At 38.2% G+C, this 25,165-nt stretch overlaps 1 protein-coding gene across 4 annotated transcripts in view; it reads right to left on the bottom strand.

The window, feature by feature from the left end:
* Positions 1-25,165, bottom strand: part of MBNL2 (muscleblind-like splicing regulator 2) — a 156,433-nt gene that overhangs the window by 12,971 nt on the left and 118,297 nt on the right. Inside the window, exons 6-8 of one of the 4 annotated variants that reach the window (XM_012647350.1) lie at positions 21,998-22,051; positions 21,208-21,361; positions 12,374-12,468 (exon numbers count right to left, since the gene is read on the bottom strand). In XM_012647350.1, the coding sequence (XP_012502804.1) occupies positions 12,374-12,468; positions 21,208-21,361; positions 21,998-22,051 (303 nt within the window). Of the gene's footprint in view, positions 1-12,373; positions 12,469-13,760; positions 13,797-21,207; positions 21,362-21,997; positions 22,052-25,165 lie in introns of all 4 variants that reach the window. The other 3 variants (XM_012647351.1, XM_012647353.1, XM_012647352.1) reach the window with 3 other exon arrangements.

The following is a 25,165-nucleotide window of genomic DNA, read 5'->3' as shown; positions in this document are numbered from 1 at the left end:
TACAGTTCAGTGGCATTGACGACATTGCATGTGCAACCATCACCACCCTCCATCTCCAGGACTTTTCATCATTCCAAACTGAAACTCAGTATTCATTAGACAGTAACTCCCTATTCCCCTTTCTTATCCATCCTTAATTCCTTCTTCCTTACATGCTTCCTTCTTTCTCTCCCTCCTGCCCTTCCTTTCATCCTTTCCATTTTTGGCTTCAAAGGGGGACCTGTGACACTTTCTGTTTGTGCACCTGAATCATCATGACAATTCCTGGCTCACCTTCTAATTTAGCTCACTGGTTTCACTTACAACTAACTTAAGCTTCTAGTCCCTTCACATTTCTACCCGAAACATTCATCCTCAACTAGTACTGTTCAATTTAGCTGAGGATGATTTGATGGTAAGGTTCTGTGGGGATGGTGGAGAATAACAGTATCTTTCTTTTAAAATTATTGTTCAAAAAATAAAAAGTAAAAGTTCTGATGGACAGGACTTCTTTCAGTAGACTCTTTTCAGCCAAAGTTACCTGCCAGTTTCCTGCCCTGGAAAGGCTGAAACGGTGCCTGCTCCTGCTGCTCTCTAGCTCTTGTTCCCCAGACTAAAATGTGAATTTCCTTGTTGATCTCAGCAACTGACTATATTTTCAGACCATTTCTGACATTGAACTTGGACTTTTAAAGTTTTCACTTCTATAGAACTTTCTTCTAAAATGGTTAAAACTTTTTAAAGCACTAGTTAAACTCAGTAGTTAGGAATTTTCAAGGGGAGCCAGATAAAGGGATTTATCCCAATCCCACATTGACCAGGAGAATAGGATTTGCAGGTAGGTGAACCTGAGATCTACACCTGTCCAGCCACTACCTACTTGCTTGAATCTTAAGCAAATTGTCCTCTAAGATTGCTCTCATTTGTAAAGTGGATAAGATACTTCACAAGTTATGTTAAGTAGTAAATGAAATGATATACGTATACAGTGTCTGATATGTCATATTAGTTTTTGATAAATGTTGGTTCTCTTCCCTTAGGCTATTACTTTAGGATCCATAATCCTAGATAAAATTTGCTTTCAGCTTCTATTTACATAGGCATTCAAATAATACAACTGTGTACTTAAATATTCTCTGATCTGTATGGCACTCCATATGTTGGTAATAAACTTGATTTTGATGAGATTAAGAGTCTTAAAAAAATGTCAAATATACTTATTTCTGTTTCTGTATGTATATATCCTGAACTATCACTGATGACTAATATAGACTGAATTGCTCTGATTTTTCATTAACGTCTTGACTGTCAATTCATATTAATCATTTATTGAACTAAAATTTTTTATTACAAGAGCACGGACAGACATCAACACATGATGGTCAGTGTCTACTGCAGTAGAAAGTTAACATCTCCCAAGAGGCAGGATCTGCCATTCTTTAAAGTTAGACCTGGTTCAAACCCAGCACTAGGCTTAATAGACATGTTATTATAGGTAAGTTATTCAACATCTTTTATTCTTTGTATTACTCATTTCTATAATGGGAATCAACAATTCTTTCTAGGCCGCATGCGGTGGCTTATGCCTGTAATTCTAGCACTCTGGGAGGCCAAGGTGGGTGGATCGTTTGAGCTCAAGAGTTTGAGACCAGCCTGAGCAAGAGCGAAACCCCGTCTCTACTAAAAATAGAAAGAAAATTAGCTGGACAATTAAAATATATATATAAAAAAAAAAATTAGCCGGGCATGGTGGTGTGTGCCTGTAGTCCCAGCTACTTGGGAGGCTAAGGCAGGAGGATCGCTTGAGGCCAGGAGTTTGAGGTGGCTGTGAGCTAAGTTCACAGATGCCACGGCACTCTAGCCCAGTTAACAGAGTGAGACTCTGTCTCAAAAAAAAAAAAAAAAAGAATTCTTTCTAGCTTATAGGGTTGGTGTGAGGATTAGATAATGTGTTTAACAAATGCCTGGTAGAAGTAATCATATAACAAATGCTACTGTTGGGTGGTAGTATTTCCACTGTCTTCATTTCCTAGTCTAAGCCACAAAATGTGAATATTTTGACAAGGTATGATATTTATTAATAATTTTTAGGTCACTGAGTAAAAACCATTAGAGTAAACCATTAGAGTAAACCATTAGAGTAAACCATTATTTATAGACACTTCTGTGCATCCAGTCTTGTCTAATAAATATCTGTCTTTCAATTTCCAAGTCTCCACCTCTTCTCACATAGGCTCTGCTTAAGCAGTGGAAGGGAGGGAACTTGTTAACTTATGTTAAACAAACGAACCAACCAAATAAAAAACCTAAACCCAACCAAATCCTGAATACCTTTGTCCAAGGCAAAGGAATACAATGGAATTTTTCTTTTCATTCTTTACACACTTCTTAGATTTCTCTATTTTAGCTTCCTTCCTTATTCAAGGCCATTTTCAGTGTTACAAGGGTCAGAGCAAAGGAAAGAATATGAACAATAGGAATTGATTCAAGTAATTCTTTCGCTCCTAAATTCTCTCAACTAAAGGGTTCGCTGGCCCTTTCACATATTTTAATCTAACAATGACAGATATTGAAAGAATGATTAATGGAACAGTTTTGAAATTATTAATGGGAAAAATACTTGGAGAAAAAGAAGGAATCAAGTTTCACTTCTCTGAGTATCTTTTTGATTCCTCAAAAACCTTTCTAAATTCTAAGGAGGGAGAGGACTTATTGATTGTTAAAAAAATGTGTAGCTGGCATATCCACACTGGCATATCCATGCTGAGGTGTGGTTTGATGGAGGAGAAAGACAACTAAGTATGGTGTTTGTTAGAAGACTGAGTTTCCGATCCCCTATGTAGCCTTGAGCAAGTCACTTAACCATTCTAGGCCCTTTTTGTTGTAAAATGAAAGATTAGGAGCTTGGAGAAAATTCTAAATCTGGGTTTGCTACTTAATAGCAATCTTGGGTGAGTTCCTCAGCTTCTACAAACTGGAGTTTTCTCATCTCTATAGTGGGGATAACAACAGTCCTTTATGGGGCCATTTTAGGTTCCAGTGAGATAATTCAAATAAAAAGCTTAGGCCAATGTCTGGTACAATGCAAGTGCTTCGTGAGGGTAGTTGCTTGAGTTATGTTTGTGCTGTCTGTATGCTCTGTAGTCATTTGGTCCCTGACATGATCATTTAAAGCTCTTTCTCAGGAAGGCAGTGTGGTAAAAAGGAAAAAAAAAATGTGCTGTAGGCAGGACGTGAATAATTGGGTTCTAAGTCTAGTTATCTTGCTATTTATGTGACTTGGGTAAGTTACTCCATTGATCTGGGCACCTATTCCAATTTATAATGTAACCTGCATCATAACTTTTCTTTTTTATATTATTATGGAGATATGGCATGATTGTGATAAATTTGTTCTTATGACTTACTGCCTTCCATATCTATGATTTAGTTGATGCTGGTCTTGGGTCAGACCTGCAATGCCCGATGTATCTGTGACTCAGGGAAAATGAGTGACATTTTACCACGATCAGCTTAATGATGCTGCTTCCAGAAATGCACTGTGGTGAATAGTGAAGAGTGTCTGGTATCTGTATTTGATTCCAGGAAGCTGATGAACATAAGCTCTGAGGTCTTTGAATACTCTAGAGTGAGGGGAGTGATGACAAGAATAAAACAATTTGATTGTTGAAAATAAAATAAGCAGATCAAAAGCTCCAGCTTACTATACTTGATGCCAAAGCAGGATGGATTCTAAATGCTAGAATGTGTCATAAACTGATATTAGAAAATATCAGTCAAGTTTGTCCTTTATAGTACAAATCAAGGTGAAGATGCGTAGACAAGAGCCCTTCTTTTTATGAAGGTCAGTGTGAGAGGTGTCTCCTAGGAGGGTTATGTAACAGAGAAGCTAAAGGTGTTGAAATCCAGACACTGCAGAAGCCGGAGCACAGCCTCTGGGCGAGCAAAGGATCAGGAAGCCTTTCCGAACTTCCCTGGTTCTGAATTATTCATCTTTTTTTCCCTCAGATTTTCTCTTTTCTCTCTATCCTGATTTCACCACTTCAACAGTGAAGTCGCTTCCTCACCTGTTCACCTGCACTCAGGCTAGCCATCCCAGCTCATCTCTAACCCGCTCACTTTCAGCATATCCATGTCTCTGAGCCTCATTTAACATTTCCTCACCCGTCCTCATCCTGCCATTCAAGGCCCTCTGCACGCTCACCCCCTCCTTACCCACTGCTGCATTTTCTAGGTCTACCCCGGCGTCCTCCTCTTCACGCACCTGGTGTCTCCCACTCTCTGGCGGTGTGGCTGAAAGCAGGTCGTTTGGCTTGTGCGAGCCAGCCAGTGTCTGCCCTCTTTAGATCTGATGTAATCATAGCTGCTCCATCTGCCTCTATCATGAGATAAAGTCTGAGACTGATTCTGAAGTTCCTTTTCTCATCCACGGGTGCTCTTGGGGGAGAATGTAAGACAAGGAGAACAGCACTGCCTTCAAGGTCAGACAGGCGTGAGGTCAGGTTGCAGGCTCTGCTACCTATTGGAACCGTGACCAGATCTGAGCTTTGATTTCTTCACGGGTAAAAGCGGGGAAATCGAGCCCCTCTGATGTGATTAGAGGTGATGGCATGTGTAACGCAGAATGCCGGTGCACGTATAAACCTCAGATCCTTTCTTTCCTTACCCCACCTCACTTCCACCCCTTAAATGTCAAACTGGTCACGCTGTCAGGAACGACCTTGCCTGTCCTGTCTCTGAATCCTTCCTGCACATCCCTCAGACCTATGTCCCCAGTCACATTAGGGATCACGCTCTGCAGCAACGTGTGCCTACTGCACTTTCGGTTTATGACCTTCTCTGATTGTGATTCTCACAATGCAGTGAGTTCCTCCGTAGGTTTGGCACCTCCGCAACCTGGTGGCCTGTACAATGATCAGCTGACTCATACAGGTCTGACCTCGGAAGTCACTGCCTCCAGCAGTCTGGCCCCGAGGGAATGCTAAAAGGGGCGGAGAGGCCAGCGGTAATACCGATTTTCTTTGATACGTGGTAGCATCATATTTGGTAAGTGAAGCCACAGTCGGGTTTGTTTGTCCTCCCCCTCCACCCACACAGAAAGGCATGGGTGGACGTGCGAGAGGGTAGATAGCACTGGGAGAGCCTGGGGAGACAGGTGTCCATGAATACAAATTTTACTCTGTGCAGAGCAATTCTCACTAAAAAGGAGACCCTAGTCATTGCCCCGCCCTTAAAATGGGTCTGAATTCCAGCATTGCAGCTAGTCTCTCTTTCCTTACCAATCTAGAGCTAGAAATAAACACAGATAGAGGATGAACTATATATTCGTTCCACTCAAACAAGAAAATCTAAAGTTAGAGAACTGGAGCATGATTTTACTACCATTAACAAAAGCCAAAATGCTACTGGGAATATGACTTTTCAATCTAAAAGAGATCCCCCCACCGATTCTATCAAAATGCAAAGGAGGATGGGATTTGAGCTGGGAGAAGGACCATCCACCAGGCAAGAAAGCGCCACGTAAGGATTCTTGACATTTTCTCTTCAGCTGCACAAAATTGGAACTGATGTTACGTCTTTAGGTGCTATATACAAAAGAATTCTGCCCAAGTTTCTCACCATGAGGTGTAAATTATTCATGAAAAATGAAAATGTACTAGATTACAACACTTACATAACTTAGCCTTCCCTCAGAGAATCTGAAAATACATTTATTAATTAAAACCTCATGGTAGTCCTGCAAAGGAGTCGCTTTGGAGGCAGGAAAATAAAAGGTCTATAGTCTTCTTATCTTCTAATTTCTTGAAGAAGAAAATTAATCTGCCTCTACATTGCTCTCACAGATCCAAGTCTGTCTTGGTCAGACAGAGTACCACCCACCTCTCCCTCTACTTAAACTTTTTTTTTTTTTTTTGACCACATTAGCAAGTCTGGATTCTGATGCCCCAGCCACACTGCACAATGGAATTTAGACTCGAATTGCCAAGCAGCTTTAACTAATAGTGTTAACTGAATGCAAGCGCTGCAATTTCTTAGTTTTATTTTTTTCTCAAAGAGATATAGCAGGCTCCCTCCACCCCCTGCCTCTACACACACACACACACACACACACACACACACACACACACACTCCTGCCTTCTCCACAAAATATTTGATATGGCAAGTCTACCTCATTCGAAGCAACCAAATCCATTACTGAAACCGGATCCCCCGTCTAGAGTTAGAATATAAGCAAAAAGTTAAAGGTGGCTGAACAACTCCAGCAGTAAAACGCTGCAGGAGTTATGTCAGCCCAGAGTACTATTTACAAGGGCTGGATTCTGACAGTTGCAGTCTCTGCTTTTTTGGAGAACAACATACTGGGGGCCCAGCTGCTTTCTGTTCTGCTCCCAGGAACGAGCAAGCGGCGAGAAAGGAGCGTTTCACAGTTTGATCATCTGCACACAGAGGCCAGCCACTTTACCGCGGGATGCAGAAGATGGCGCTGACGGAGCCTACTCCTCCCACACTGGGGCCTTGCAGCACCAAGATTTTTCTTGTGAAACAAACACAGGCCCAAAATGGGTCAAGTGGTGAATAGTGGGGAATGTTGAATGCCTCCTACATTTGTCTGAATATAGTCCTGACAGATGGCATTGAATAATAGATGTTTTATAAAACTCTGAGAGGAAAGATGAAGTCAAACTTGACCTTACTTTTCTAGCTTTCTTGGTTAGTATAGGTGGACTTATTTATCCAAGAGCCTATATACAAATAGCTTTGAAGTTGTGCTCACATTTAAAGGTGAGACATGAGTAAAACATGATGATTTTAAGCTTTTCTCTTTCCTGCTTTTATAGCAGGTGAGATAAAACATAATATATGAAACTGGTTACATGTAATTATTTTATCTTTCTGATAAGATATTGCTGAAATTGATTATCACATATAGCAAAGCTATATCAGGCATGTCTGGAAAATGGGATTTTATGACTTATCAAATATTCCAATAAATAGAGGGCTATGTGAGTACGATATATTATCAACTAATTTTCAATAAACTCTTCTGAAGGCCAACTCTCTGTTGAATGGACTTAGTCATTGGAGAAGGGACCAGAGATGTGACAAGACCTTGAGGTCATAATTTTAAACATAAATCTTCACTTTTTGAAGATGTGATTAAGTGTTGGTTAACATATTGCCCAAAATATCATCTGATTTCATTGGTTTTTAAGGCACTGCTTGGGGTGCTCCCTAAAAATTTTCCTAACATTAATAAGTAGGATTTTTTTTTTCCCCAGCACAGACTCACAAACCAGAATGAAAGAGATGAATAATCACCCCCACCCTACACAGGGGTGCTCTGATGTGGAGACGCAGACAAAGTGTATTCACTCCATATCTGAAGGGACTTCCTTTCAAGCAGAGGTCTGGGGGCTTTGAGATCTTAGCTCTGAGGTCTCCTTTAGGAAGGAAGTGGGAAGACACACGTTAGGGGTGAGCACACTGGAGGAATGTGGCCAGTGTCCACCCAACTGCTGTCCTGGAAGGGACGGGAGTCCAGGTCCTACAGAGGCGACTTCTTATGGTTAACCCTTCACATCTCTCTTTCTGCCACGTGACAGACATTTATTTGGACAGGTTTTGCTATAGTATGCAATCGTTTTTATGTTTCTCTTTGGCGAAAAGTAACTCTTGCTATGTGATGGGCAAAGGCAAGATAAAGTAGGCCACTTGCCAGCTGCCACTGTCCCCATTTAGGCTCTTGTTAAAATCTCTTAATGGCCTCTGCAGACTCTTGACTCCATCTGCTCACTCTTCCTAGAGTTCCGTTCCCATCACTATCCTGCTTGAAAACCTTTCAGTGGCCAAATAAGGGCTGAACCCTTTAACTTGGCATTCAGGTCCCACATGGCCAGCATAAACTTACACCGTAGCCGCTCCAGCAAACTGAGGCTCTGATCAATCCCAGAGTGTTAGTTCTTCTCCAGCTAAACTTGAGACGTCCCAACCTTTCTTGGTACACTTGTACTTGCCTTCCTTTCTATCTAATAAGGATGCTGTAAGGGATGTGCAAAGTCCTTGTAGAATTTAGAGGACACAAAAAGTACTTCTAGCTGGACGAGGGGGAGGTGGATGTTCTGGGAAAGATTCACAGTATAAATTGGATTTTAATTGTGCCTTTAAAGATGTTATTAAGTAAATTGAATAATCTCTGTATTTAAATGAAGAAACTAAGATTTAAAATATATTTATTTGGAAATTATTTTCTCCCCCGTTGAAATAGAATATAAGTTTGAAGTCAAAAATACTAAAGCAATTAAAGTATGGAGTACTATAATAATTTGTTACAGGAATTTTAATCTGTACTCGTTTTATTAAATAATATTTCTTATAATATGAAAAACACTAGATAATCCATATACTGAGATGTTTGCCTCTACCTCTTTTCATGTATACTCTAAGATTAAATTTGTTTCAATATAGGTATCCAGACTTACACATTCCCGTCCTTTTGTTAGTGGGCAGAAATTGACTAATTTATACGTTACCATCATTTTCCACTCTGATTTTCCTTGTTAGCAAATTATTTGTGAGATGATTGGTAGAGGTTAGAAGTAAAGTCTATGACAAAAGAAGCCTATGAACCTGCTTTACTAAGACTAATGACTAATTCTGTCTAAGGTTATCTTACTTCTATAGAAATTATTAATAATTTTCGCTGGTTATAATATTACACAGAATCGGTGAGGCCAACGGTATGGTTTCTGAACGCGACCTGGCTGTTTCTCACAGCCAGCTGGAAGTTGTGCTCACATCCAGTGCATCTCCCCAGTTTAGGATCCCCCTTAGTCTGAGCTGCATTAGCAACCCTACCTCGTTCTCCCCTATAACAATAGAGCTTGTCGTTATTGGGTGTCACTTGAAAGATAGTTTTATTTGTGGAAGAAGCGACGTTTGTGTATTTATAATTATAGAGAGAAGCAGTGTACATGGTGGTTAAGAGCAAGTCCCCTGTAGCCAGCCTGCCTAGGTCTAAACCAGCAAGAACATTTACTAGCTGTGTAACTTTGGCTGAGGTAGTTAACCTTTGTTTCAGTTTTACCATCTCTAAAATGGGGGGATGAAGATCACTGTTTCTGTCTCATAAAATTATTATAAGGATTAAGTGAGTATCTATATCTACACATAACTATCCTCTCATATAATATACGATATATGAGAAAGACCAATTAGAATCATATCTAGTACATGATAAGCAGTTTGTAATATTACTACTATTACTTTTAGGTGTGATTTGTCTATTATGGCTCAAAGACCTTAATTGTAACTGGAAATAGCTCTTAGTAAATTTGCTTATTGTGTTTCTGTTTCCATATCTACTCCCAGAGCTAAGCAACCAAAAAGGATTTTATATGTCCCATATGTATTTGCATTCTGTCTTTATCTAATCTCAAACTAGCAGTCTAAGTTCAGTGAAAACTTTCATCGGTGGCACCTTGATTCAACCAGAGGATAGAATTTACAGATCTGTTGCTTGTTCAGCTTGGCTCACCACAGGGTGGCATGTAAAGAACACTGAACCGGAGAAGCTGACATGGGATGTTTTAGTCTATTCTCTTACTTCTGTAAATGACTCATCTAATTACAAATGCCTATGAGGTTTGGAATATTTGAACTGACAGTCTGAATTGATCAAATTAACCAAAAGACTGTCAAAACGCTACTCTATTTTGTGTTAAAGACAGATCACTTAATGAAGAAAAAGAAGGCAAGATGCTAATCATTCACTGAACTCTGGAATCACCAGCTTCACTTTCCATTCCATTTGTGTTTACCTTTATGATCTCATGCTTTGGGCCCAAAATAGTAGTCACAGAACCATTGGTTCATTGAATCTCAGAGCTGGAAGGGATTTCAGAGGCCACCTAGTTCTAGTCTTCCTTTTACAAATGAGGAAAATGGAATTCATTATGTTTAAATGACTTGCATAATTCAGATGGATACGATTTGATTTGAGTTTAAAGAGTGAAATCTTAGCAAGATGATAGCTTGTTATTTCACAGTCATTAACTAGCTCTGCGTTTCCTATTATTGGATGCTAAAAGATTTTCCAAGTTCTTTTGTAGGTGTGTTGCTCTTTGAAACTTGTTGAAAATACATAAAGATATCATGTCCAAAATTTACGTTTAATATTAATTATTTTTTGTGGGTTTTCATGTGCAAGCGGACCTTCATCGACACCTGCTAAAGGATTTTTCTTCTTTATCATTTAAGCGTAATCCAGCAGCAATTGTTACATCTGATTAACTACAAAACACAGAATCTGGGATTTTTGAAGCTACTTTCAGGTATTCCTTTAAATTACATTTGTTTGGATTAAATTGAAGTTAAACTTCACTTAAACTTGCAATCAAACAAGTTGAAACTCAGTTCACCTTGTCATTTCCTTTACCAATCACACCCTGTTTTAAAGGATATATTTCAGCTTCTGACTGTTCCATGGTTCCTACCTCTGACTCCTCACACCCATATACAAAGCTATACATACAGATGAAGTCTCTCTAAATTTTTTCTACCAAAGGGAACTGAAAAACAACTAGGCTGGAAAAATATATATGACACATGGTTCATATACTTCTTTTAATATATAATCTAAGATTAAATTTATTTAATTTTAATTATCATATTATAAAGCAATTTATCCTAAAGTATTTATTTATCTTAGCTTCCTTTCCTTTCTTAGAAAAGATCTCTAAGTGTCCAAAATGCTCAACTTACTATATAGTATAGGTAAAAATTTCATTGTAACAAATACTACTATATTATACTTCAAACTTGTTTTCTTATAAAGGGACTCTGTAACAAAAATTGAGTCAAAAATCACATGAACACAGTTCAAGGAGGCAGGACTTAGATTTGCAAGAAAACACTATCCAGCTTCCCTATGAAAAATGAGCAAGTGAGCCCAGGAGCTTTGAACCTAGTAATAGAAAGATGCAAACAATCTTTCTCCCTTCTCCCACCCCATTGTTAAAAAAAGAACCTTCCCAGTTAAAGAACTTATCCTTGTTACTCTTTATTCTATTTGTTTGGAAGCTGAGTTGGCTGTCCTCAGAGGGTGGGTGGCATCGTAGCCATGGGAGTGAGAGTTTCTATCTGCCTCTGCGCTGCCCACTCGGCCTCTCCTCCCTCCCTCCTTGGCTCTGTCCTGCTTTGTCACAGGATGGAGAGCGCACAGTCAGAACTGTCACAGGGTTTAACCTTTCTTCCTGCGTTCCAGTACGTTCTCACCTCTCTCTGTAGTGATGAAACCTATAGCCCTGGAATCATGGATTCACTTCAATGTGGAAGCAGGGACTCAGCTCTCCCAGCCTGCAGAATACACCTTGGTATCTGCCATTTATGCCCTGACACAATTTCCCCCAATTTCTCCCATTACCTCTGCCCTTCCCTCCAGCCTACTCCTATATCCCTTGTCATCTTTTATTAGCACAGTTGCTTTTATTAAAAAAAAAAATGAAACAAAACTAAAAACAAAACCAAAACTGTTCTTCTATGAAGGGAGGGCATGCACAATAAAGTCTTTTTCTAGGCGAGGTGAGAGTTTATGCTCACTCCCCACTCACACGCGTGTCCTTCTGACCAGGAGCACATGTTTGCAAGTTGGAAGGCGAGAGCCAGGGATACAGTCAGCTGTGACCACAGAGTAGGAAATAGCCAACTAACTGGCTGTCACTAAGAAATCTTACATCCATGGTCTCATTGGCACATGCATGAAACCAACAGAGTTAAACACTCCTAATCAGTCATATCCAGCCTTTGTGAGCCCAGTGGCACATGACTCTTCTTCCACGATGGTTTGGCTCTCAGGCCAGTATCTGAACAGATTGTAAAGTGGGAACCAAGGGAGTTTGGCAGAACCTAAGACCATGGTCAAATGTTAATAAGAATTATTCAGACCTCAAATTTGACGCTTAGGCAAAAGGGGGGACTTTCTAAGAGGAGATTTATTTTCTCCACACAGATGACAAGGTCTGAATGAACCGAATTAAAATAGAGCCAGTTTTGAAGCACCCAGGGGTGCGTGTCTACAATTTTCATGTGGCAATTCACAAACCACTGGATAGGTAATGCTGTACTAAAAGGAATTTAAGCCTGTCAGGTTAATTACACAATATTAGGTACGAAAACAAACAGTGCAACACAAAACATAGCTACATCATTATTGGCAGTAAATGTTAACTCTAAATAAGTGCAACCTGTCCATAAATGCTTGCTATAAACTAATTAAAAAAATAAAATTTGATGGATAAACATGAAAAAAAAATTCTCACCGAGAATTTTTTTTTTAAATATCAGCACTCATTTAGAGTTTGGGATTCGTGAAAGAAAGCTTTAAAAGGAGCAAACCTGATTGGCTGTGGCTGTTGCTGCGAAGGGGACACTTGTTGCAGGAGTTGTTGCTGCAGAGACAGTGGCGGACGTAGCGCTGTGCATCATGGGTACTTTCAGGAGGGGACCATGGGAGCAATGAACAGGAGGGTGTAGCATTATGGTAATAGAAGTGGCGTTTGGCATGGTGAATATCAGAGCAGCAAGCCATCATGGGTTAAACCAGCAGATGGCATGCAATCACAATGCAAAGCAAGGAAGCATGGGAGAGAAATAAAAAAGGGAAAATAGCTTATTACAAGTACAATTAAAGGAAGTTTTAAAACATAATCAGTGATTCCCAGAAAGGCCAAAGCAGATACTTTGGTTGATGTATTTATAAATATTTTATTTCTAACAATAGATCCATTCCCAATTCAGAGTATATAGTGTAGGTAATAATGGTTGTTTCTAAAAATGGGAAAGGAAATGTCCAATAAAGTAAGAAAATACGATATTCACTTTCAATCATAAATTCTAAAACATGGAGGGCTCTACATGTAGGCTTAATTTGGGATAGGATGTTCTTTGGAATTAATTGTGGTTAAATCGAATTTTTTTTTTCCAATTTGGGACTGCTTATATAAAATGGAACTGCTGTGAACTGTGGTTTATTTGGATCAATAAATGATGGAGCAAAAATCATGGCCTTGATGCAAATTCTAACAACATTACTCTGATATAGCCAGACAGATTTTGCCAATGTTTATTTTTCTTGACTCTAAGTAGAATGAATCCATATGTCCTAAAGACAGACTTTTGTATCAAGGCATTAAAATGTGTGAGGATAACTGCATACTATTAAAATTTAACAGCGGAGGGAATGCTGAAGTACAGAAAATCATCACAAATAAATCAACACTTAAAATTTCAAAAGATAATCAAGTAAGGTAACTCAGACACTTGGTTTCAAAATACATCCATTTATAATTTTTAAAAAATAAATACTTCTGGGAAACTCTGATAATTCTAACACACAGCAAAGAGGAGATAAAGGCACACCACTATGAAACTTTAAAACACTGATGAAATTAGCCTGCCTCTCTGATAAAGTAAGCTCTTTTTCCCTTGTGCTACACCATATAAACTATAAAGAGAAACAAAACACAAATCATTAAAAAGCAGACTCGTACTTGTGGTTTTATGTTTTTGTTTGTGATTGTTCTAGCACAAGAGGTCACGTTAAAACCATCGCTTTCTTAAATATACAAGTACATTTTTAAAAACCTATATGTTAACTCTAAAGCCAAATAAACCTTCAAATATACTATTTCCTAAAGCATTTCTACCATCTCTGAAATCAATTTCAAGCAAGTGAAGGTATCGTACATCATATAAAAGACAAATAAAAAAGGTTGAAACCTACCAATACTGGTAGCGGGTGTCATGCACAAAACTGACCCTGATGTCATGCAATGGTGGGTGGAAAAAGTGAATAAAGGGAAAGAAACAGGTTAGCGGTTTAGAGTTAACATTCAAAGTGAGATTGAAGCACAACCAGAAATAAGTAGGGTTAGTTAACACAGTCTTTTAGGGTCATTCACATTGTCAGTACAGACACAAATATATCTGACTTATTTTAAGCCAATATTATTCCAAGCTCTCTCCTTAGACTACTGTTCACACTTTCTATTCATATACATCAACATGATTCTAATAAGAATGACATGTGATAATGCCGTGGTGTCCTTCCTCTAAGACGTCAAAGTATTTTACAGACATTATCAGGTTCATCCTCCAAGGTAGGAAGTGGGTATTTTACAGATGAAAAATCTGAGGCATAGTAGTAACTCCTCCAAGGTCATGCATAGTGAGAGTCAAGGGTAAGGCTGGAAATAGAACTCTACTCCTAAATCCAGGTCAGGTTTTATATTCACAAGATTATGCTGAATTTATTGCATCAAAAGTTCACTTGTTTGACTGTAAAACTTTTATGTCAGCAACAATATGAAAGTAAGAACAGTAATTAAGATTTCATACTCTCCAAATCGAAATCTTACAGGGCAGGGTAAGTTAATTTTAGATCATGGCTTGAAAGCCCAATAATGTAGGAAGATTGAGATACTTGGATGGAATGACCTGAGTGTGTATATGTGTGTCATCTACCTTCTGCTATGAGATTCATTGTAATAAGGGAGTAGTGCCTAGCAATAAAGTTGAAACACTGTAGAGGCAAAATAGTGCAGAACTGGGGCTCAGTTAAGACCAGGGTTGCAGAGTTTTGTCATGGTTGCTACAAGGTGGCCCCTGGAGAGAGACCTTTGGCAAAACTCCTAGGAAATCTCCAATAGGTGCCTAAGTGGGCAGGTGGGAGGTAGGGAGGAGGGATTTCAGCCCTTCCTTAGAAATAGTTGCCTTACCTGTGGTGGTTTTATTAATGTGCATGAATCAGAAAATTCTGACCATGAATGTTAATGTCTGTTGTGGAGAACTGAGAAAGAATTGTTTTGAAAGCTTTGAGGAATTATATGCTACTGGTTCAGTACCATGAAAAGCAAGGTAATATGTGGATTTAGATAACTGATGACTGCGCATCAAGTAAGTGCCAGAGAAGGAGTTTTTAACGAACATAAGTGTACCCACTTAGGGTTTCAGAATTGCCTTCTGAGATACTAGCTGTTCACACCACAAGGATACTTTTTGCCCGACCTACATTTTGATCAAGCTAATACTACCTATTCAGGAAAGGGGGCTATTTTACTGGGCTACTACTGGATTCTTCAACAAATATGCGCCAATATATCCAACTTAAAACACACACACGCACACACACACACACTCACACACCCCCTCAAAATCCCTTTCATGACACCATATCTTTCTCCAGCCCTATTTCTCTAATCTTCACAAACTTTTGGAAAGTTAACTACACACAAATTTTCACTTCCTTGTCCTCATTTATTCTCCCATCCTCTCCAATTGGGCTTTCATTTTTACCTCTTCACTCAAGCTGCAAATGTCAGTCACCAAAGAACTCCATATTGCTGCAATCAGTAGGCATCTTCACCTAACTGTTCCTGCTTCTCAGTAGCATTTAGCACTCGCCCACCTCCTGCATGATAAACCACTCTCTTCCCTTAGATTTTTGATCTCTCTCTCTTTCTCTCTCTCACTCGCACACACGCATTTTCTTTTTCTTTCTGGCAACTCCCTTTTATTGATTTTGCTGGATCCTCTTCCTTCCCTGAACTCTACATCTCTATATGATGTAGTTTTTCAGGACTCAGTTATGGGTCTTTTTCATCTACTCTATACTTTTTCCTGGTATATCTTTCAATTTATGGATTTAAATTCTATGAGCTCATGGTTTCCACATTTATGTATCCTGCTCAGACCTCTTCTCTGAGCTCTAGGTCCTTTCATCTAACTGCTTACCTGGCCTCTCTACTTGGATGTCTCACAAGTGTCTCAAATTTAACATGTCCAAACTTTGATCTTTTTCACAGAATCTGTTTCTCTATCTCAGGAAATACCTGATAGCTCACTGTCTATGTAGAGCTCTAGTCTGAACTGAAAGTTATGGCTGATACCACTTCCCCTAGTGCAATTCCCCAGTCCAACTTACCAATAACCCAGAGCAATCCTGCTTCTAAAATGCAGCCTGCATTTGTCTGTTTGTCCATCATTACCACCACTTCTCAAGTCCTGGTCACCACATCTCTAGGCTGGGCTATTTGTGATAACATTCTAACTGGTCTTTCCGCTTCCATTTTTCTTCCTTCCTTAGCCCATTCTCCACTCTGCTGGCAGAGTAAACCTTTCCAAATGCAGGCCAGCCACTCCTCTGCTGGAAAGGATTTGGTGTTTTCTCACTGCCTTGAGGATAAAGGTGCCCTGTGGTTCAGCCTCTGATACCCTCAGGCTGTCCTACCCCTCTCTTCCCTGGCACCATGATCCAGACAGGTTAGCCTTTCATTTCTCTGAATTGCACACATCACACTTTTGCCCTATTTTTGAGCTGCCTATAAGCTGTCCCCTTGGCCTAGAATAATCTTCACCCCACTCTTCCAGGTCTCAACGTCCATGCCACTTCTTTAGAAATTGTTCAGTTGTTCTTTTACCTACTTCCCCATGCCATCAAGTCAGTTTTCTATTTTTAGTCTCATTGAACTCTTTACTTTTTCATTCATAGTACAGGTTGAGCACTCCAAATCCTAAAATCCAAAATACTCTAAAATCTGAAACGTTTTGAGTGCCAACATGACCCTCAAAGGAAATGCTCATTGGAGTATTTCAAATTTCAGATTTTCAGATTTGGGATGCTCAACTCGTAATGAAATGAAAATATTCAAAAATCCAAAAAAAACAAAAAAAATCCCAAACACTTCTGGTCCCAAGTATTTTGGATAAGGGATACTCAACCTGTACTCATGAAAAATTTAACTGTATATTTACATGGATATTTGCTGAACATCCGTCTTTCCTCCTCCCCTGTAAACACTGGGAAGCAGAGTTCCTGTCTGACCAGGTCTATGGAGGCATGTAGAAGGTAGTCAATGTGTTGAATGAATCTTCTTAGCCATTAGTGAGAAGCGTGTTGGGAACAGTTTGTTCCTAAAATTTATTAAAGTACCAAGTTTGTGAATGATTTTATTTTAAAGTTAACCATGGCTGGATTCAAAGTTACCCCTATAAAAATCCCCTCTTATTTCTTGCATTCCAATGTGGAGGGGCTTTCTTGGAGGGTTTTTCTGTGTCATGAACGTGAATGTCATCGGGATTGCAAACAATCAACAGCTCCCACAGCCACACTGGGCTAGGATTAGTCATGTCACTTTGGCTTCAGTCCTGGATGTGGCTGAAATACTCGACCAAATTAATTCAATGAGCCTCTCTCTCTTATGCAGCTGAATAATGACGTGAATATTGGAAACACATAACCGTGCTTTGGCTGTGTGTGGCTCTCTTACTCAATGCCAGATTCTGATCCTGATCTTCTTTGCAAACCCCATCTCTGCCTTTTCACCCCACTGCTCACCTCCACTCTTCGCACAGACTCTGTAAGGACTTTACACTCTAGCTACAACATACCACTTCCTATTCTTCAAATATATTCTTCCCATCCCCTGTCTGGGATACTCTTCCCCAGTGGTAAAATCTTGCTTCTCTTTCAAAGTCCTAAGCCAATTTCTACTACTTTGGAAAGTCTTCTTTCTCCATATCCTCCGGATATCCACCACCCATTGCACATGCTGAAGGCAGAAGCATCGCCTCCCTCTCCGTCACTCTCCAGTAGCATTGCTCAGACCTGCAGCTAGTCCTTCATGCTTTGCATGATATTTGGTTTTTACCTAGCTTTGAACTCTTCTGTATTCTCATTACTGGCTCTGGAACCCAGAACATACTATGTGTTCAAGATATGTTTGCAAAATTGAATGGAATAAAGAAATTTTGTTGTGGTTATGAAGACATAGTTTCCACTATAAACACTGATAAATCGTTCACCAAGTTGTATGATAACCTTATGTAACATTTATGGTTTCTCATCATTAGGCAATATTTGGGCTAGCACTTTCCCTTGTTCTACTTATTCTGTGATTTTTTTATAATGAAATAAATCATGGAAGGATTCTGGGGGTCGCCTTTGTTCTGACCAGCTGAAGCATTTCATGAAAGCACTAATTCTGTGAACAAAGCCTTCTCAAATGTTTTCTGTTTCTGTTGCACAAATAATTCGGCTCTCGTATATGTGAGCCAGAATTATCTGGATAATTCCATTAATTACACATTCCACTTTACAGTATAGACACAGCCTCAGTTTTTCCATCTGCAAAATGCAAATAACTATGCCTGACACTAAAAGAATTGCAACATCTTGAAGAATAATGAGATAATGTCTATGAGAACACTTACAGTAACTCAGAATAAACCTGTCAGAGAAATGCCAAGAATTATTATGCTGCTATTTTTGAAAGTGTGTGCGGTTTCGCCACGTTCCTAACATAGCAAAGAAAAAGTATAACTACTTGGTTAAAATCATCTCTATGAAAAAAGTAAAAAAAAAAAAAAAAAAAGAGAGAGAGAGAAATCTCACCCACTGCAAATGTGCTAGGGCATCAACTAGGGTGATAATTATTTTAGCATGGGTTTGGAGAAGACTCCCATATTTTGCATAAAATTTTATATTAATATCTTTACAGCCTGCAGGCAGAATTCCTAAATTTCAGTTCACACTGTGTCAATGGGAGAATTTGAGTAGTCTATTAAAAGCTTTACTATGAATGACCTTTCCATAAAGGGCAACCCCCAGGAGAACACAAACTGCTTTTCATTTCATGTTTATGACAGTTGTTTATGTAAAACATCTGTAGAAAAATCAAAATTTGTTCATTTAAAAATAATAGGCTCACTATCTATCAAGTTACAAAAATTATATTTGAGCATCATCACTTGATTTGCTGAGGTTTAAAAACAAGGATGATTAACAATGAATGATTTATTATCATTATCATTTTAAAAACAAGGTTGAAAATGTGTTTTATAAGAAACAAAGTCTGAAGTAAAAAACTTGAGCTAAAATAAACACTAAAGTTTCTATTATAGATTTGAGTGGGAGAAAATTATGCTAATTTCCTTTTAATAAAATTATTTTCTCTTTCCTCGTTTAAGAGAAACGTGAAAATTTCTTAGAATTTAAAATACCATTTTAGAACATGAGATCCACATGTTTTTCCACTATGATATTTGTATCATGTAACAGATGGAAACACTTCTAATTCACTGAATTAAGTGGGCTAGGACCCACTTTTCTGCTACCAAAGCCCACTGTATTGAGGGTGGCCAGACACACTTAAGCTGTTCCTAAGGAATCCACCAGAGGGCGGAAGTACACAACCGCAGCAGCCAATACAGCACATCGGTCCTTCATATAATACATTTCATCAACAAAAATCAGGTCGTTGCATAAAGGCTGTTATTCATTCTTGCTTTGGAAATATTTAAAGGGTTTCAAGGTGAAATATTTTACAGTGAGGATTCTTTCAGTATTTTAATAAATCATCCATTATTGGATTGGAGTGTTAAATATGTGTTAGGGGTTCAGAGTCTTTTGCCAGGCTTAGCTTCTGGGTTCCATAGGTAATCCCGGGGAATGGGAATGGTATTATCATCCATTCTTCAGAAAAATACTTGTCCTTTTCTGTTTTCCCCCTCAGTATATTCTTCCTTAATTTTTTTTCCTCTTAAAATATCTAGTGGCCAAGAGGTCTATAATGAGACACTTGTAGAAACCACACAGGACCTCAAGCTAAGTTTACCTTCTAGTGATTGTTTCACAAATGTTATTTCAAGTGGATTACATCTACAAATGCTGTTATGCCATCACAGCACTGGAAATGTCACTAGTTCTGGTTGCAATAGGGCAAGAATGAAGCCCTAATAAGTGCTGAATTAGAGATCCCCTCTACAGGTCAATGAGTTTGTTTATTTTAAGATAGGTTTAAAACTAAAATAAGAAAACTAAAAACCATTTTGTTAATGCAATTTATATTTTTACTATTATAAATAGTGTTCCCAGGTTACTAATTCATTTCAATGTGTAGATTTCATACAAAGAATACCACAGAAATATTTACTCAACTCCCTCAGATATTAACTCCTAATATGCTATGAGATTTAAAGAAATGGATAATAAACTGGAAAAGTCCAAACATATGCATTAGGATCAACAATCTCTTTTTGTTAAAATTGTTGTTCATCTATATTCAACTCACTATCATGGGATGCAGAATTTGACTTCAAAATGAAAAACTTAATGGATGGTTTTCCCACCAAAGGCTACATCAGACTAAAAGTTGAAAACCACGGTCAGTCAATTTATGGTGACTGTGTTTGTTTGTGTATGTTGTGTGTATGTTTGTGGTCAGGGATGTAGGAAAAAATGCAGAGGCCTAACATGCATTATACTTTTGTTTCTTCATTTCTATCTGACCTTTTTGCCACTTAAAAAAAAAATCCACTTTTATCTGGTTCTTTAGTGGAACTCTGTGGAATCAATAGATAGAGGAGGGGTGGGTGGTGTAGCGTTATGCCAGTTGAATTGGTCACAGAGAAAGTAGGTTCTCATCTTTTTATCATTAGTTGTGCCACCTTGGAAAGTCACTTCTCCTGTAGGGGGCCTCAGTTTTCTCATCTGTAAAACAATCAACTGGATGAGGAGATCACTAAGAATCCTTTAAACTCCAAGATTCTACGATTAATACCATTGATCTCTTAGTGGAATAATAGAGTTAATGCACCATAGCGCCTAATATTATCAGGCATTGGCTTAGAAACCAAGGGTAAGAGCTCTATATATTTGTGAACTTGGTGAAAGTTGAGAAGGATGGAGAAAGAAAGAGAATGGATATAAAAATATGAGTAGAGGATTGCTTTAATTTGAATAGCTGTGTTTTATTTTTAGTGGTCTGCGTAGAAATAGAAAAAAATGGTTAGTATTTACTGGAATTGCTATTTTTGGATCATTCAGAGTTAACTACAAATTTCAATTGTCATAAAAGATCTTATTTACATAAACAATTTTACAGGGCTTGTATAAATACAAGAATCCAAAAGTCCTAACTGCTCACTGCTTCTCATGGTTTAAATCTGTCACTTAACTCTATCAAATATTTGGCTTTAGAATCCTAACACTCTTTAGCTATCATTCCAAGCAAGGGAAATATGTCTAGATAGCTAGGACAACGATGAATTTCAAGCTGTATCGTACCTTTAAAAGCAAACTAGATGCCACCAAACAGCTTAAAGAAATGAGAAGAAAGCACATGACCGGAAGGGCACGAGGGCACAGGACGTGGGACAGTAAGGGGACTTACCTGTCGGGATGAACGCGGCGTGTTGCTGCAACTGTGCGCTGGTGAGAGCCTGCTGGTAATGCAAGACGCTGGGGTTAAAGACCGCGCTGGTCCCGTTGCTTTTTTCAAGTGCTTGTCTCTTTGGTAAAGGATGAAGTGCACCAGGGGGAAAGGCCTAGAAATGAAGAATTCGATAAGATATGTCTAACTTAAAGCAAACACACCTTCCGTGTCCACAGAGATCATCAATTGCAACATTCTTTTTAACAAAATGACAGCTAAGGAGATGCCTCTGCCATGCACCTTAATTTAAACAGCGGCAATGTCGAATGAGTGAGAATTTGTTATTGAGAGCGAAAGCATGATTTCTGTAACCCAAAACGGTAGCATCTCAACTAAGGAAAAGAAAAACTATCAAGCAACAACAACGAAAAAATGGCTTCAGCTTTTAAAATGAGTTAAACTATTCTAAGGGGGGAAAGAAGCATTTGTGTTATTAATAATATCTATTCTTTTCTTTAACTAAACGACAATTTTTTTGAATTTTAAAGGTTAATAGGAATTATAATGAACATTTTCTGAGCCAAGTAATTTATATTTGCTTCACTCTTTTGGAAAAGGGATTAAAATTTGTTAGGATTAATTTATTTCACAGATTACATATGAAAATGAGATGGCTAAACACCTTATTGAATTTTTTCCATAAATTAATAATAATGATTGTTTGCAACCAATATTTTACAAGTAATACAAATCTCGGATGGTTCTCTGAAAAGCTACATGCAAAGCGAAAGGTGAAAGGTCAAAGTACCAGGTCTACAGTTGCTTCGAGAGGTCGCTTCATTGCTTTGGCAGTCGACTGAGTCTTTTAATAACAGGCAGCGAGCACATGATGGCAGTGGGCCAATGGGATTCAAGCGAATTAACATACAGGTAAACAGCAAGCAGAGGTGCATCATGGGAACGGCATTGCATTGTGGATAGGTGAGAAGGAAAAAAATATTCTGAATGCAATATACAACGTACAAAACACTAGGCATGCACAACAACAAAAATGTTCTCTAAAGAAATGAATATTACACCTTAAATTAGTATTGAAGCAAAAATGCATCTACTATACCTTAGTTAAAAGCATATAAGAGAGTAAAATATAGATGTTTGAAATTCAGGAAAGTTAAAACAGCAGCTTGCATACACACCATAAGCATTTTTTATATTGCTTCAGAAAAAAATGCAAAACTTTTAAGGGCCATAGGATTGAAGAACTTCTGATAAGTTAGTTTTCAATATAAAACAATGAATACATCAAGTCAGTATAAGGTCCAAGTTGAAAATTTTCGTAAAAATAACTTTGAATTCAGATCTAGCCTAACAAAATGAAGTGGCAAACTGAGACAAAAAATTCAGGCAAAAAAATATTCAAACACAAGATTATTTAGGCAAAATTGTTTGGGTTTGGATCTTTATTTTTTGTCTGAATCATGTGGCTAATTGTCTCAATTCTTTTCTTCACTCTGCTAGTGTGGGTTTTGCAATGTGGACTAAGGTTCCAAATTTAATGTCTTGAATTTAAATAGTGAGTTTCCAGAATTTCCCACTTTTATTCCATCGTCTTGCTTCTAATGACTAACTTATCATCCATTCTGTTTTCTACTACATTTGAAATTATAATTTAATTTATCTCAAACAACTTACCTGATTACACTATGAAAATACCCTTTAAAAAGATATTTAGTGTCCTCAGGTACCAAAATAATTTCTATTTAGTAATTCTATTTGTACTTTTAGCTACGATCAGTGACCAATCCCATTAATGAGAAATGGAACTCTTGGCTAGAACAAGTATAACAGCTAAAAATAGGAAACAGCTAAAAATAGCAAACAGCTAAAAATAGCAAAGAACTGCTTGAAAGATTAGAAGTAAAATAATATCTTTAACTTATAACCAATACTTTTGGGAAGATAGTTTCACTTAAACAGCTGAAATAATAACAAATATGGATCGATTTAGACCACAATGAGAAATTTTCCTATTCTTTGTTAATTATATCTAAAAAAACTAAAACTAAAAATTCTAAGATGGAATTCTGTGAAAATAAAGAAATTCGAAGGAATAGCTCCAATGCAAATAAAAAATGAAATACCTCTTTTCTATGCTTAGCACAATAAGTAAATCCCTACGATTTGTCTAATAAATGCAAATATTATATTCTAAAGTTCTGAGATAGAAGTTTCTCATTTGAAATAAAATGGGATAGTACTAAACCCTTAAAATGGGAGACATTAAAATTAATGACATTTTCCCTGGCAAATACAGGATGTTCATTCCCACTTGATGATTCGGGATAAAAAGTATGAAGATGACAGGAGATGGGTGGAGAGCTATGGAGGGGAAAAAGAGAGGCCAGAAATACGGTGGAAAGGACTATAGATAGAGAAGAGATTTACAAAGGCCAATGGGGAAGAAAACGCTTGAGAAGGCAGTTTTGATAGAGGCCATCAAATAATATGAAATCAATGTTGTGAAAGTAGAAGTGTGAACATTAAAAAAAGAAAAACCAAGGAGCCCAACAATAAGAAAACTTCTGTGTACTGTACGTTCTTTCCTCACTTGTAAGTTTGACATCATGTAACTTCCCTGATGCCATTTTTGTTTAAAATCTTTCATCCTCGCACAGTTTTACATTATAAAGTAATGCAGGGTTTTGTAGTTTTGTTTTGTTTTTAGCTTAAATTAATCTGCATTAGTTAAAGAAGGCTGCATAGCCTATTCTCCCATTAAATGGATGGTTAAACTCAGAATCAGTTTGGTCTCAATTTCCTGGGCCCAATTTTTCCCTTCAGATTTCTAGTTTCTAAGATTTATAGAATGAATCCACTAGTGGGTTGATCTTTTCCCACATGCTGACTAGAAGAGTGTTTATGTCTCCAAAGGCTGGTATTTATGAACAAAATTTTGACTTAAAAAGCATCATTTAATGAAATTTCCAAGTAGAATAATAAATATTAAATATTTCTCCTTAGGATTGTCACCTGAAAGGTTAATTTCCTCCCCTATCTCACCTTTCCTGTCTTAGTTTGATGAAACTTAAATTCCATAGAATTTAGAATAATCTAGGAATGAAAAAAGCTTGAGAACTCCAAAATGAACAGGACAGTGACAACTTATCTCTTTCTACCACTCCTTAGTGTGGGTTTTCTTTATTAGATGCAAAGATCTTCTTTTCAGGTAAACACTGAGGTCTGGGAGGGTAGAGCATACACACTGTGAAACACATGTGCAGAGTGAATTTTTAAAAATCCATGTGGATGAATAATCATGTTATAATGCAGCTTTTCAGTATACAGATTCTCTGTTTTAGATGATACTGTTTGCTGGAATCTGTGTTTACCTATGCTCAAAGATCTTCAGGCTTAGAACAGACCTTACAGATCACTGAGCCCAGTGCACCCCAGGAGCCTCCTTAGGCACCGAGGTGGAGAAAAAGGTTCTTTTTATTAATAATTGCGCTCCCACTATGTGCCAGACCCTAGGAATCCATTCTTGCTGGCCTCACCAACATTTCTGATCCTCTGCCCCCCTGGGCCCTCCAGCTTTGTGTAAATGGCTGATGAGTGGGAGCAGACCCTGTGTGCAGCCAAGTTTTTCTTTTTCTGGATTGAGGAAGAATCCAACTGCATGCAGGTCAAGGCAATCCAACCAAGGGCCCACTCCGGCATTATATGCAAAAACCAAATCAGAGCGGTCGGGAAATGCTGACAACCATAATCAGAGCTGCCACTCTCATGTTAAATAAAAGGATGTAGACAAGTAGGAGGGAATTTAAAGCTCGTGTACAGATTTTCTTGAACAATATGAAACTTATCTAGCTGGTGGCAGCTTGTCCTGTTTCCTGTTGCAAAATAGTTCTCTCCTGTGTCTCCCCATTTTGGTATCTGTGAAAAAAGACTGGTTGTATGAAGATCAGATGCCCTTTTG

This window comes from Propithecus coquereli, unplaced genomic scaffold (assembly GCF_000956105.1).
Source record: "Propithecus coquereli isolate 6110/MARCELLA unplaced genomic scaffold, Pcoq_1.0 Scaffold262, whole genome shotgun sequence".
Classification (NCBI taxonomy): Eukaryota; Metazoa; Chordata; class Mammalia; order Primates; family Indriidae; genus Propithecus; species Propithecus coquereli.
This window is presented reverse-complemented; position numbering and strand designations above follow the sequence as displayed.